The 13,549-nt window shown below is 39.9% G+C and overlaps 1 protein-coding gene across 1 annotated transcript in view; it reads right to left on the minus strand.

Annotated features, from left to right (window-relative positions):
* The window catches only part of LOC103609469 (meiotic nuclear division protein 1 homolog), a gene marked incomplete at its 3' end in the record, with an annotated part of 16,364 nt that extends 3,602 nt beyond the window's left edge, over positions 1 to 12,762 (minus strand). Inside the window, exons 1-3 of the mRNA XM_008593786.1 lie at positions 12,739 to 12,762; positions 7,622 to 7,687; positions 2,453 to 2,510 (exon numbers count right to left, since the gene is read on the minus strand). Of these exons, the coding sequence (XP_008592008.1) occupies positions 2,453 to 2,510; positions 7,622 to 7,687; positions 12,739 to 12,741 (127 nt within the window). The remainder of the gene's footprint in view (positions 1 to 2,452; positions 2,511 to 7,621; positions 7,688 to 12,738) is intronic.
* Positions 12,763 to 13,549: the final 787 nt, after the last annotated feature.

A 13,549-nucleotide genomic window follows, 5' to 3' on the forward strand; every position in this document is an offset into this window, starting at 1 on the left:
CTTGCCCAGTCATTCTTTGCACTCCCACAGCTGCCAAGCTTTCCCTACCAAAAAACCAAGTATCCACATTTCTAGGTTAAAACCCTGCTTCTCGGCTTCACCAGCAGATTCCACAGAACCTACGTGTACCCTGCAAGTTCAAGACACACCCTTTCAAAAAACTGAAACGTTTGCCTGCACTGCTAATCCCTCTAACCCCCTCAAACTCCGTTTATCCCAACTCCCAAGTCTCCCTCCATTACAGGAACAATGACCACTCCCGTTAACATTATCCTGTTTCGCTTACTGTGCCTAGTAGGTGTTTCTAAGTCCCCTTACGTTTGGCGGTTCACGGTGCGAGAAACTATTACAGGAAAACAAGGTAAACAAGGTAAAACCACACTACTCCCTTCCACAGGGGATTGTTCTCCAGCTGGATGCTGAAGTCTCGTTACCATTCCCCTTACAGGGAGTAAATTAATCCCTCAAGCCAGTTCCCCATATCTATGTTTTCTTTTTGATCAAACCAAGCATTATAAAATTCATTCAAACTCAACTCGGAAGGATTTCTAACCAAACTTTTAACCAGCTTTTACTTAGAAACTACCAGCTCCTGGCCACCGAGGATCCTGCCTGTTCTCCACCAGATCAGCTAACCCGCTGTTAAAATGGACCTCCTCATCGATGGTCCTTGTTCCTGGAAGCTTTGGCCACAGACGCCTGGATGCTCTCCTCTACAGCCTCCTACACACACTGGACTCAACAAATCACCGACCTGTGGCTTCAGGGAACCTTTCTAGAGTTCTCCCTCTTCGAAATTATCTTATTCTCTACCCTCTTTTGGGTCCTGTTACAAAATCCCCAATCTTCCCCCAATTCCTCTTCCCCTACTACGCCCCCGTCCAGCAGGAAGTAGCTCGAAGATCACGGCGACCCACTCCGCACAATAGAGGAAAAAGGGAGGAATGTAGGGACCCCATGGGTGCCTGAACAGGGACACACCCTGGCAATATGGCGCCCTTCCTGGTTCTTCTCCACAGTAAACAAGCTCACTGGTGCCAACACCCAAGCCCACCCGCGCCAAACCTCAGCCATTCACAGGTCAAGGCTCACCTCCTGCCCAGCCCTGTCCAATCAGTTACTGCCCCGTCCACTCTCTCCCACCCCGGAGCACAGCACCCTATACATGTACGCGCAGTCCTTGAATAAAGCAGAACTTCTCTGGCAAACTGTTAGCCCGGGTCTCGCGTGATTCCTTCGTCCGAGCGCCCCTTCAGATGTAATTAATAATTAAGTTAAGGATCTCAAGAGGAGATCATCCTGAATTTAGGGTGGGTCCTAAATCCAATGACTTTTGTCCTTTTAAGAGACAGAGGGGAGAAAACACACTGACACAGAAGGGAAGGCCATGTAAAGACGAAGACAGAGATCAGAGTGCTGTTGTCTATAAGCCAAGCACTGCTGGCAGCCACCAGAAGTTAGAAGAGAAGTGTGAAATGGATTCTCCTTCAGAACCTCCATAAGGAACCAATCCTGCTGATAGAGTTTGCATGTGTTGTCCTCGCCAAAACTCACGTGGAAATCTGATCCCCACTGTGGCAGTGCTGGGAACTGTTTGAGTCATGGGGGTGGATCTCTCATGAATGGATTACTGCTCTCCCTGGGGGAGGGGAGCCTGAGTGAGATCTCCCTCTATTCCCACAAGAGATGGTTGTTTAAAAGACCCTGGCACCTCCTCTCTCTCTCTCTCTCCCTCTCCCTCCCTCTCCCTCTCCCTCTCCCTCTCCCTCTCTCTCTCTCTCTCTCTCTCTCTCTCGCTCCTCTCACCATGTGATTTGCTTGTACCTGCCGGCTGACTGCTGCTTTCCACCATGAGTAGAAGCACCCTGAGGCCCGTGCCAGATGCAGCTGTCCCAGAACTGCGAGCCAAATAAAACTCTGTTCTTTATAAATTACCCAGTCTCAGGTGTTCTGTTTTAGCAACACAAAAAGGACTAATACACCTGCCAATACCTTGATTTCAAACTTCTGGCCTCCAGAACTGTCAGAAAATAAATTTCTCTTGTTTTAAGCCACCACATTTGTGATAATTTTTTACGACAGCCCTAGGAAACTAATACAACATGTAAAGATATGAAGTTGCATTTAATAAATACTAGAACATAAATGAATAGCTTTTACTTCTTTTGAATTACACTCACAAATTAATGTATATATTGTGTGTATGTATATGTATGTGTACATGTGTATTCCATTTTAAATTTTTCTAGAGCAGATGCTCCACACACAAAACACAAGAATTGTGGCCACACCCCACAGACATCACACAGGGACTTTTACATACATTCTTTACATACATTCTTTACATACATTCATACATCTCCAGAAATTTGTTTTCCATAGCGTGAAAGACTGTTGGCAGAAAAGATGACAGATATTTCCCAAAATATTCAAGCATATCATCGATACTTACTAATGCCTTTCTCTTTGGGAGCAATCTTCTCCAACTCTTTTAATTGAAATACATCTTTCTGTTTAAGAAGGTTAAAAAAAAAAAGATGAAAAACATGCATTGTTCTCTACTATATACCATATTTACCAGAATTATGTTCATAAAACATTGTATTAAAAAACTATGTCTGAGGGCCAGCCTGTGGCTCACTTGGGAAAGTGTGGTGCTGATAACATCAAGGCCACGGGTTCGGATCCCTATATTGCGATGGCTGGTTAGCTCACTTGGGAGAGCGTGATGCTGACAACACCAAGTCAACGGTTAAGATCCCCTTACCAATCATCTTTTTAAAAAACAAAAACAAACCTATGTCTGGAAATGAACAGTGCAACAGAACAAGTATATTGGAGTTAGGAGAAACTTTGCAATTATCTCATTCAATACCCTCAATAGAACTCAAAATGGGCAGACTTTTGCATGAGCAAAAAAGCATTTAGAGGTCAGAACCTAAAGAACATCTTCTCGCTGAAGAATAAAAACTATTATGGCAGATTACTTGGAACCATGAAATAATTAGCTTCTCTGACACTTCGAATTTTAGAAAACACAAACAGTGCTTTGCTTAGCATATTATCACACTTTACAGAGTTAGCAGTTCTAACTAAAAGCAAACAGACTGTCAGACTGTTTTTACATTTGTGGTTTCATGGAAGAGCTATACCTAAATAGGAAAATTATTCAATTCATTGCCTCCTATCAATTACTCACCTAAAATATTGCATGTCCACCATATGCAAAGCAAAAGATTATGGAAAGATATGTATGTAGAATATTTAATATTATGGTCAGAAAAACAATCTACATAGAATACTCCTTTCTACTGGTAATAAGCCTTACTTGAAGTGGTTAAAAAAAAAAAAAAACTTGGATAACAAAAATGAAATTATTTGAAAAGACTAAAGTATTCGGTAATTAGAACAGAAATACTGTGATTATTGTTATGGAAATCTTGGTCCATTTCTTTCAAAATAAATTTGAAAAGGCAACTTCAATTGGATAAAAATTAAACTTCATAAAAATTAAAAACTTCTGCTCATCCAAGGACACTGTTAAGAAATTGAAAAGACAAACACTAACTAAAAGAAAATATTTGCAAAATATGGACCCAACAAAAGCCTGGAACCCAGGATATATATAAAGAACTGCTTTGAAGTGTCCCCCCCCCAAAAAAATCAATGGATGGATAAAGGAGTGGATAGATGAATATATAATAAAGCAAGTAGAGTAAAATGTTAAGGGTAGAATCTCAGTGGTGGGCATATGGGTATTCACTGAAAAACTCTGCTACATCATCTGTGCTGTATATTTGATATTTGAAAATTTTCATAATAAAATGGTGAAAAAATTTCATCTCACTACACCTAAGATTTAGTAAGATAAGGAAAATACTAAGTCATTGGATGTGGTGAGTATGAGATCAATTTTTGCACACCTGGGAATAAATTGCTTAAAGATTAATACTTTAGGATCTTAGGGAACATATAATAAACTACTGACTTTAGGCCCCTAATGCATTAGAAAAATGAATTAATCAAACCTCTTTGCAAATGCTTTAGATTCCATACAAAAAGAACATGAACTCACTGAGGCATCTGCCTATACTTGTATGTGATTACCAAGGAAGAGCCCTCAACATACTGGCCGCCCCAGTGGGGTTGTTTGCTTTATAAATAAATGGGCTTGCAAAGAACTAGCCTCAGAACTCGTGTGGTCACTTAAGTGGACAAAGCAAATGATCTCATGTAAATTTTAGTTCTTAGCCTCCTCAGCATTAAACAGAGATATTAAAGGAGAGATGAACACAATGGTTCTAGCTCTTAAAAAAATATATGTGTAAGATACCACGGAAAACACATAGTTATAATACTAGCTAACATTTAATTAAGCACTTAAACCTAGGCATTGTAATGTTTTACATTAATGCTTTACACAGATTATCACATTTGATCCTCATACCAACACTCAGCTCGGTACTATTATTATCATCCTTTTTTAACAGACAAAGAAACTGGGATGTAGAGAGGCCAAGTAACTTGCTTAAGGTTACAAAGCTATCGGGAAAAACAGGCTCTAGATGCAAGTTCTCAATTACTGAGCTGTACCGTTCCCATGTTCTTTCTGAGTGCAATGGGTAAAGAAATCTTTTTATTACCGAAGAAACTGGGATGTAGAGAGGCCAAGTAACTTGCTTAAGGTTACAAAGCTATCGGGAAAAACAGGCTCTAGATGCAAGTTCTCAATCACTGAGCTGTACCGTTCCCATGTTCTTTCTGAGTGCAATGGGTAAAGAAATCTTTTTATTACATTAGCTCTTCAAACACACATGCACATCTATATGCATACGTATCAATACATATATATGATTATGTCTGTCTCTTTTTCTCCATTTATATATTTATATAAAATTCTCTGGGTATAAGCATGGTCATTCCAGAGAGACTTGTGTGCCAATGAAGAGCTACTCGTTTAAGTGTTTGCTGAGGTAATTTTTAGAACAACTCAACAAATGTTAATTGGTGGACTATTTTGTGCCTGAAGGTTCTTACTCTTCACAAGCTGACATTACCAATGATTGTGTTTCAAAAAAATTTTCAAAACTTCATGGATGGCCTGCTTATGATTACAGGCAACACAGTATGTGGTGCTCTGTTAGTTGGTTTTCTCATTTGATTAAAAAGGTAATGTATGTTCAGTGTAGGCAACTGAGAAAATAGAGCATAAAATAAAAATCCACTTACTACTGTATTTGTGATCATTCTGCATTACATTTTTTTATATTGTGTTTTCTACTTAACATTATATTATGAGCACTTTCCCATGACATTAGTGTTTTAAAAAGGAGCTACTATTCACATCTAAATAAAGTCAAACTATATAACAAACCCTGGAGTGACTATATTTGATTTTGTTGGAATCTTTACTTCCCAATTGAAACAATGGAATTAGAATCCAAATTCCAGAATTTGAATTTCAGAATCAATGGTTTTCACTCTGCACCATAGTGTTGATTTGTTTTGAATTGTTTAAGGGCTTATGTCTAATACTTATCAACTTTTGTCTTAAGTCTGGATCCTGTATATACCATATCCCATTCATGACAGAATAAATGAAATGGTCTCTGTTACTTTTCCCAAATCAATTATATTCTTCAATTGCATCAAAGAACTAATTAAATAAATGAGAAGCAACTGATTAGACTATAATGTAGAAAAAACAGGAATATATGTACTGAAATCAATCAATAAATAATACAATTATTCCTAGCTTTACAGAAAAACTCACTGATTACTGAACTTCTTTAAGTTGCTAATACTCATTAGTATCATAGTCTTTAATGTCTTAATGGTATTCAAATGAGGGCAGAGTTGAAAATTTTTCAATCAGAAACAGCCAACTTTGATACTTGAGACAATTAGCAATATTGTAAAGGACAAAATAATTTCCCCAACCCCTCTCCCCAGCTTTCTATGCCTAGCAGGAATTACTTTTCTTGCGCGGAGTCCATAAGAAAAATATTTCAACTCAGCAGAAGAATAAATTGTCAGAATTTTCACATACAAACTTCATCAATTTATCATCCTAATCATATCATCATTATTAGTATGATACCCTGTTCTGAACTGCCAATGACTTTTAGGAACAGTAAGATTACACTTAGAGGGCAAATACTTAAAAAAAAAAAACAAAAAACCCCCAGTTTATTTTGCTTGTTTTACTAAGTATCTGCCTTATCAAAATGAAAAGGGATCTTATTAATTTAATATTATTTTACCATTTTCCCCATCTTACTCACATTTGTATATGATAAAAATAGCCAGTAGGGTGGGGCTGACTAGGCTCCGAAGGTCCTGCCAAGCCACACGGACTTAATTTTTCTCTTTCTCTCTCTCTCTCTCTCTTTTTTTTTTTTTAGCTCAAAGGTCTATTTGACATGGAAGCAAAGAAAAGCCACTGTATAGCAAGCAACATGGTGAAGAGAGTAGGCTCTAGACCCAGGTGCCTGGGTTTGAACCTTGGCTCTGCCACTTAGGAGTTGAAGTCTTAAACATACTTTCCATTACAGGTTGAGCATCCCTTATCCAAAAAGCTTGGGACTGGATGGATTTCAGATTTTTTTGGATTTTGGAATATTGGCATTCTACCAGTTGAGTATCCCAAATCTGAAAATCCAAAATACGCCAGAAAGCATTTCCTTTGAGCATCATGTTGGCACTCAAATTTCAGATTTTGGAGCATTTGGATCTTGGATTTTGAGATGTGGGATGCTCAACCTGTAGTGGCAGGCACAAATTTCTGGAATAAATTAAGGAGGCCTGCATCATATGTATGTTACACTATAGACAAATTTATACATGCAAAGAAGCAGTATTTTTTACTCCCTCTAAAATCAGATGATCCTTCTTCGTTTGAATCCTGGTACTATCACTTCTATTTTTTGAGACCCAGGACCAGCTTCCTAGGTACTCTGTGTCTCAGGTGTTCTCATCTATAAAATGAGGATGACAACAATAGTTCCTACCTTACAGAGTTGATATATGGATAAAACGTAATCTTCACCAAGTGTTGGAACAGTGATTGTCACCTAGGCAGCACTCATTAGATGTTAGCTATTATCCATTATTATTTTCAGGCAGAAAAGGGAAGAAACAATCAAATACGTGCTTCAGAAAGATAATCTGGTGCCAGTATGTAACAGTCTGGATAGAAGAGACTCTACCAGGCTGGCCAGTCACTCACTTGGTTAGAGCACAGTACTGATAACACCACCAAAGTCAAGGGTTTGGATTCCAGAACCGACCAACTTTCCCCCCGCCCCGCCCCCCAAAAAGAGACTACCAACAATGGGATATGGTTCTTTCATACTCCATAGCTCACAGGAACCACAAACGTTTGTAGAATCTTATTCATTCTTTAAGAAACTGGTCAATATTAATCTCTAATGAAGAAGGGACAGTTAACATCGAATGACATATACTTAACATGAAAATTACGCAAAATACTAAAAATCTTAAGGAAAACAACTTACTGTTTCAAAAAATATTTCCATCATACGAGCTCTCTTTTCTTCTTGACATATACTTAACATGAAAATTACACAAAATACTAAAAATCTTAAGGAAAACAACTTACTGTTTCAAAAAATATTTCCATCATACGAGCTCTCTTTTCTTCTGCACTCAGTCCTTTCTTCTTCGACTAAAGCACAAAAGTAGAAAAGTAAACACTGTACTTTTTTTAAACAACACATTTTAAAACAACTTGGTCTGAAACATTATCTGAAATTTTATACATAATCTTGTCTGTTACCACCAGGTTTGATAATCTCAGAGCCAGGCCTAAACCCTTGTGGTAGGTGCTGCCAATATAATAAGTATAGTGACTGACAAAGAGACTGGCATTTTGTAGAAATTCAATATTTATAAAACGAATTAATGATAAGCCACTGTATTTACCCTCAAAAGGTTTACAATCCTTCAAAGAAAATAAATAGACACAATTACTTATAACTAATGAACAGCTACATGCTCAAATTGCTACATAAATACCCAGGATAGAATAAACTAATTCCACCCTGGGGAGAAAGAAAGGTTATCTAGAAGGCTAGAGATGAAGAGGATTTTGGCAAGTTGAGAAATGGTGAGAAGCGTGTCCTTGGCAGACCACACACAGGCACAATATAATGGAAGTACACGGAATGCTCCAGAAAGACAAGCACTCTGGGATGGTTATTTTATGGAGTACGCAGGGAGAAGAGAGGATGAGATGAGAAAGGTTGTCTGGGGCCAGATTGTGGAAGGCTAACTATCCAACCCAGGAGAGTGGTCTTTATTCCAGACAAGACGGAACTACTAAGTAATTTCTAAAGCAGGGGAATGACAAGATTAGAGTTACATTTTAGTAAATTAATTATAACCGTAATGTGGAAGGTAGGCTAGAGGAAGAAAAATCTACCCAGGTAGAAAATAGAAACCTACTCAGTTTACTATTATTCTGGAATACTGTTTAGCCAATCTGAAATTAAGATAATTAATATGTAACTGATATGTATAAGTTATAATAAATTTTACTATATATTATATATAGTATACATAAAACTAAAATTCAATTTTTTAAAAAAAAGAGAGCCAAATTTCTTCAACCCAAAGATTTGCAGAAAAGAGTGAGAACCATCATCTCTAGGTCCCTAACACAGGATTCCACACTAACATCTCTTAAGTGATCTGCATCTTTCTCAAAAATTGCATATGATCATAGGGAACATTAACTGCTTACTTAAAAAGCAGATATAAAACAATTAAAGACTGACCTTATCCAACCAAAACTCCATCACAAAATGTGAACTTATAATAGATGGGGCAAGGAATTTGGAATTGCCATTCTCACTACATACCAGAATACACGAGTCTTAATTCTTCTTACAAAACTAGAAACCCACTAACTCACTTCTACAGCGATAAAATTACCAGGTGTTTCTTGATGAGTCACATGGGTAAATAATTAGCCTCAAAGTTTGTATTTACTTTTCTCCTTCTATCCACTCTAAAACACTATTCCCTAGGGTTCAGTTATCAATCCACCCATCGCCTAACACCCTTTTCTTTAATTTTATGTGCTTTCTTGGTTTTAATTAACACTTATGCCGAGACCTCAAATCTTTACATCCATCCCTGGGTGTGTTCCTTAGTTTCAATCTCATGTATCTACCTGTCTGCTCGACGGACTTTAAACTCAGGTGGTCTAAACTGAACTCTTCCCCCCTTACACCTAGTCCCCTAACCTGCTGTTCTAGATCTTGAGTCTCTGTTAGATACCACCTTGTTACCCAAGCCAGAGGCCTGGTAGTCATCCTACAGGCTTTCTTCTCTCCTCCCCCACATACAACCAACACCAAGTCTGCCAATTTCAGTGCTTAACCATCTCTACTACCATTACCTCAGTTCAAGCCTTCATTGTTTGTCTCCTGTGATCCCCCAATTACATCTTATCTCACCCTCTAAGTTCACATTTGAAAAAGCAAATCTGACCAGGCCTTTCCCTTGCTCAAAATCCTTCAGTGGCTCCAAACTACCCATAAGTATCCAAGCACCAGTAGTATGATATACAAGGCCCTCTATCTCCTGACTCCAACCTACCTCTCATAGCCTCTTCTACCACTCCCCACCTCAAATTTTATCATAACAATATGGAAAGTTAAGGAACTTGAGCTGTAATACAAAAACTACTTCTAATTCTCTCCTTGAAGCAGTATGTCTCATTTCTATGCCTTTTACAAAATGTTGTTTCTCTACCTAAAACACCTTCTCTTCTTGCTTTCTCAAAACTCTGAAACATGTCCCAAGGCTTAGTTTAGGCATTCTCTCTCCAGGAGAACTTCCCTGAGTTCCCAAGCTAAGCATGTGTTCCTAGAACACACCTTCATCAAACCACTTACTGCACTTAAAAGATGTGTTTATTGTCTTTCTCAGCAGACTGAAAAACTTCAGAACATGAACTGCTTTTGCCTTCCCAGGGGTTAGTGCCAGCTTAGAACAGACATAAAGCGTGGCCTTTAACTTCACGACCATGTATTAAAGCCCCCAACTCTAAAGTTTAAGGCTGTTCAGGCTCCCAAGCCCCACAACACCTACCCCACTCTCGTGGATACAAGACAGGGTGAATTAATATAGGGAATTCTGTGATACCCATGTATTGCCTTGCTTGGAGAGATAAGTCAGAGAAATCTCAGGTAGGCAAGCTCCAGGAAACCATATATACCCGTTCACTAAACCTAGGGCTAAGAGCTACAGTCCAGTACGGCTTTATTAGCCTCCTTTCCCTCTGACCTCTGCAGATGTCTGAATAAATAAAGGCAGTTAGAAGGATCTTTCAGCTTATTTCTCCAGGCCATGGGTCTCAAACTGCCATATATTAGAATCATCTCAGGAGCTTTAAAAAATACTGATGCCCAGGCACATCTCATATTAACTGAGCCAGAATCTCTGGGATGGGGCCTAGGCATGCATATTTTAAAAATCTCCAGGTGTTTTAATTGTGCCCCCATGGTTAAAAACCCTGCTTTTCTCAGCCCAAAATCTGGAGGCCATGTCAGGAGTGCTGTGGGACAGTGAGAATCCCTTTGTGACTTTAGTTTGTGGCTGCATCAGCAAAAAACAAATCCCAAAGTTTTAGAAAAGGCTCCTAACATTTTGGTATTATAAACAGCCCCTTGGAAAGCCAGTTGCCCTCCACAAGAATCTGTCCCCAGAGGAGGTCAATGAAGAGAATCTAGTGTCCTGGGGCACACAGTTTTAGAAAATCTCTCAATACATAGTTAAGTAGCTACGAAAGTTACTCAAGAGATGTGGATGAGCTGTATCATTCCCTTACATTGTTTCCAGGCTGATTCATTCATCACTCTCTTTTATGACTAAAAATAACTTTTATTATTAACCACAGTAGGAGACTATCATGGCCAGAATTAGAATAACTAATGGAAGAGAAGCCATATTTATATCCATGTTTGGAAATTTCTCCGAAAAAAAAAAAAAAAATCAACGAAGATTCCTTTAATACTTAAGACTAGAAAAAACCTCCTGATAGTACAGAGATTATTCAAATTATAAGTAAAGAGACTCAAAACTTGACCTGAGGACTATGAAGCTTCCTAGTCGACCAAAGTATTTTAAACCACTTTAAAATATTATGTATCTAAAGATCCTTCTCCAATTAGGAGTTACAGAATTCCTCAAGTCAGTCCTGATCAATTACAATAAAATTTTGAAAATTAAAAAGTAGATGCCATCTATGGCCTTCAGAGTTGGGCACTGCACTTCTTCAATTTCAAAAATACGCCTGGACTTATAACTGTTTACCCAATATATCCAACCAAATCAAAACAAACTTCTATTAATTCACAATCAGGAAAGAGAACAAAAGTTTATCTTTGACCAACATAACACTATAAAAAATAGAAACTACACATCTTATAAAAAGTTTTATTCCAATTTATTTTAGGTTTCTCATTATCAGAAGTACGCATCTGAAAACAGTTAACAGCACATCAAACCATTTAGTATTAGATGGTATTTAAGCGAAATAAAATGGGCGTTTATTCACCAAGCTCTGAATTATGTTACGTTTCGTTTTACATTTAAATTTCGTTAGTAAAAATTGCCTTTGTCGTTACACATAATAGATTGACTGTGTCAGTGTTTGATATGGGTAAGGAATTATTGGCAAAAGAGAAATTAGACCTAACATATTTATTTAAAGTAAATTAAACTAATATCAGATGTGAATGTCAGGTGAAGGCTTTATCTGTACGTTGGACTCTCCCATTTTTGAACATTTGTTTCCTTTTTGGGGGACAATGTGCATATTGCTATAACAAACACTGATATTTCATTTTTAAAAAAAGTTGATTCACGTGTAAAGAGACATTAGGTAAGAGCACAAAAGTAATGCATTTGTGCTACGTAGTTCTCAGTAGTCAGCTATATTAGGCCAGCAATTCTATAAAGAGAAATACGATAACACAGAGCACTGGTAACAGAATTTAACTGTGGTCCTGTGTGGATCCTTACACCATTTTACGCCCAGGTGGCTGGGGTGTTAGTTTAACCACAAAGAGGCCGTTATCAGTTATAATCACATATGGACAAGGTATAGTCAAATAAACACGGTACAACTACATCCTTGTTCACCAGGAGCTCGGCAGAATAACGGCCACGTAACTAAATTAAGATAAGAAAGCCTTAGTCCATTTAATGAGATGCGAATTCTCTGCCAAGAGAAGCAGAGAATAAGTGGCATGGAACTCGGACGGTTTATGGAAGTGACTTGAGCTCACAAAGAGACAATCTGGAACCGTTCCAAAACCTACAGGGGGCTGGCCCTCGCGTGACCGAAGCCCGAAGCGTCGGGGCAGTGGCCATTTTAACAAACAACGGAGTTGTGGGATTCTCGGGTCACGCTCGCGAACGCTCCCCGCGCTCTAACAGAACCCTCCGGCCGGGCCCGGGGGACAGAGGCGGGTGCCGACGGGCAGGGAGGCCGCGTAGGCCCCCGCGCCTCCCGGCTCCCCGCTCCGGGCGTGCGGCGGGGAAGGGCGGCTTGGCAGCGGCGCCGCCCCGACCTGCACAGGCTGGGAGCCCGAGGGCCGGGCGCCCGCCCCTGCAGCCCGGGGAGCGGCCAACGCCAGGCCGGGGCATCAGGCCGCCGGGGGGGCTAGAGAGAAACGAACCCGGGATTGTGCCTTCAGTTCTTACCATGGCGCGGGCGGCGGGCTTCCCGGTGGCGGTGGCGGTGGCGGTGCCGGCGCGCGCGGCGAGGGAGAGGGGCGGCCTAGGGCGGGTTTGATTTTGGCGCCAACGCCGTTCTGAGGGCCAGAGCAGTGGAGGGGAGGAGATAGGAGAGGAGGCCGACCTCGTCCGCACGGCGCGCAGCGACCCCTGGCGGCTCCGCCGAGCAGCGAGCCGGGGCGGGGCCCGGGGCGGGGCCCTGGTCAACGCTCCGTCCCACGCGTCGGGTGCCGAGCTGTTTCCTCTTCTGTCCTGTATTGAACGTGGCTTTTTGAAATTATTTCCTAGAAAGTCTTGATCCCTCGCTTTGATATGCGTTTTCTTGGCGCCGCGGAAATCTGGCCTAAGTTTGTCTTTAAAAATAGAGGCAATTTGGCGGCTGGGGGAGGGAATGCTGCCTGCATCCATCCGGAGTTGTGCACTCCGGGGCGGACTCGGTCCCTTTCTTCTCTCCGTCCACTGTCGCCTAGTTTTCCAGCTTTTAAAAATTCATCTGTTTTTTTCCTTAGGGTTTTTAAAAGATAAAGAACAGAATGAATTTTGAATCAAAACGGTGGAAAATATGTTAGCTCATGACCAGAGGAAAATCTCTGGTCCCATCCCCTGAAAGTGCTAAAATAATTCGCAGAGATTTCAATTATTTTGGAAATCATTATCTTGTACTTTGAACTATTTTATAGTATAATAACTTTACTAAAGACAAAAAGTAACATCTAAAATAGGAATTTATAGCCCCTGTTTCTTCTTATGGACGCAGGGGAAGGGATGAATTGAATGG

Source organism: Galeopterus variegatus, unplaced genomic scaffold (genome assembly GCF_000696425.1).
Source record: "Galeopterus variegatus unplaced genomic scaffold, G_variegatus-3.0.2 Scaffold9647, whole genome shotgun sequence".
Classification (NCBI taxonomy): domain Eukaryota; kingdom Metazoa; phylum Chordata; class Mammalia; order Dermoptera; family Cynocephalidae; genus Galeopterus; species Galeopterus variegatus.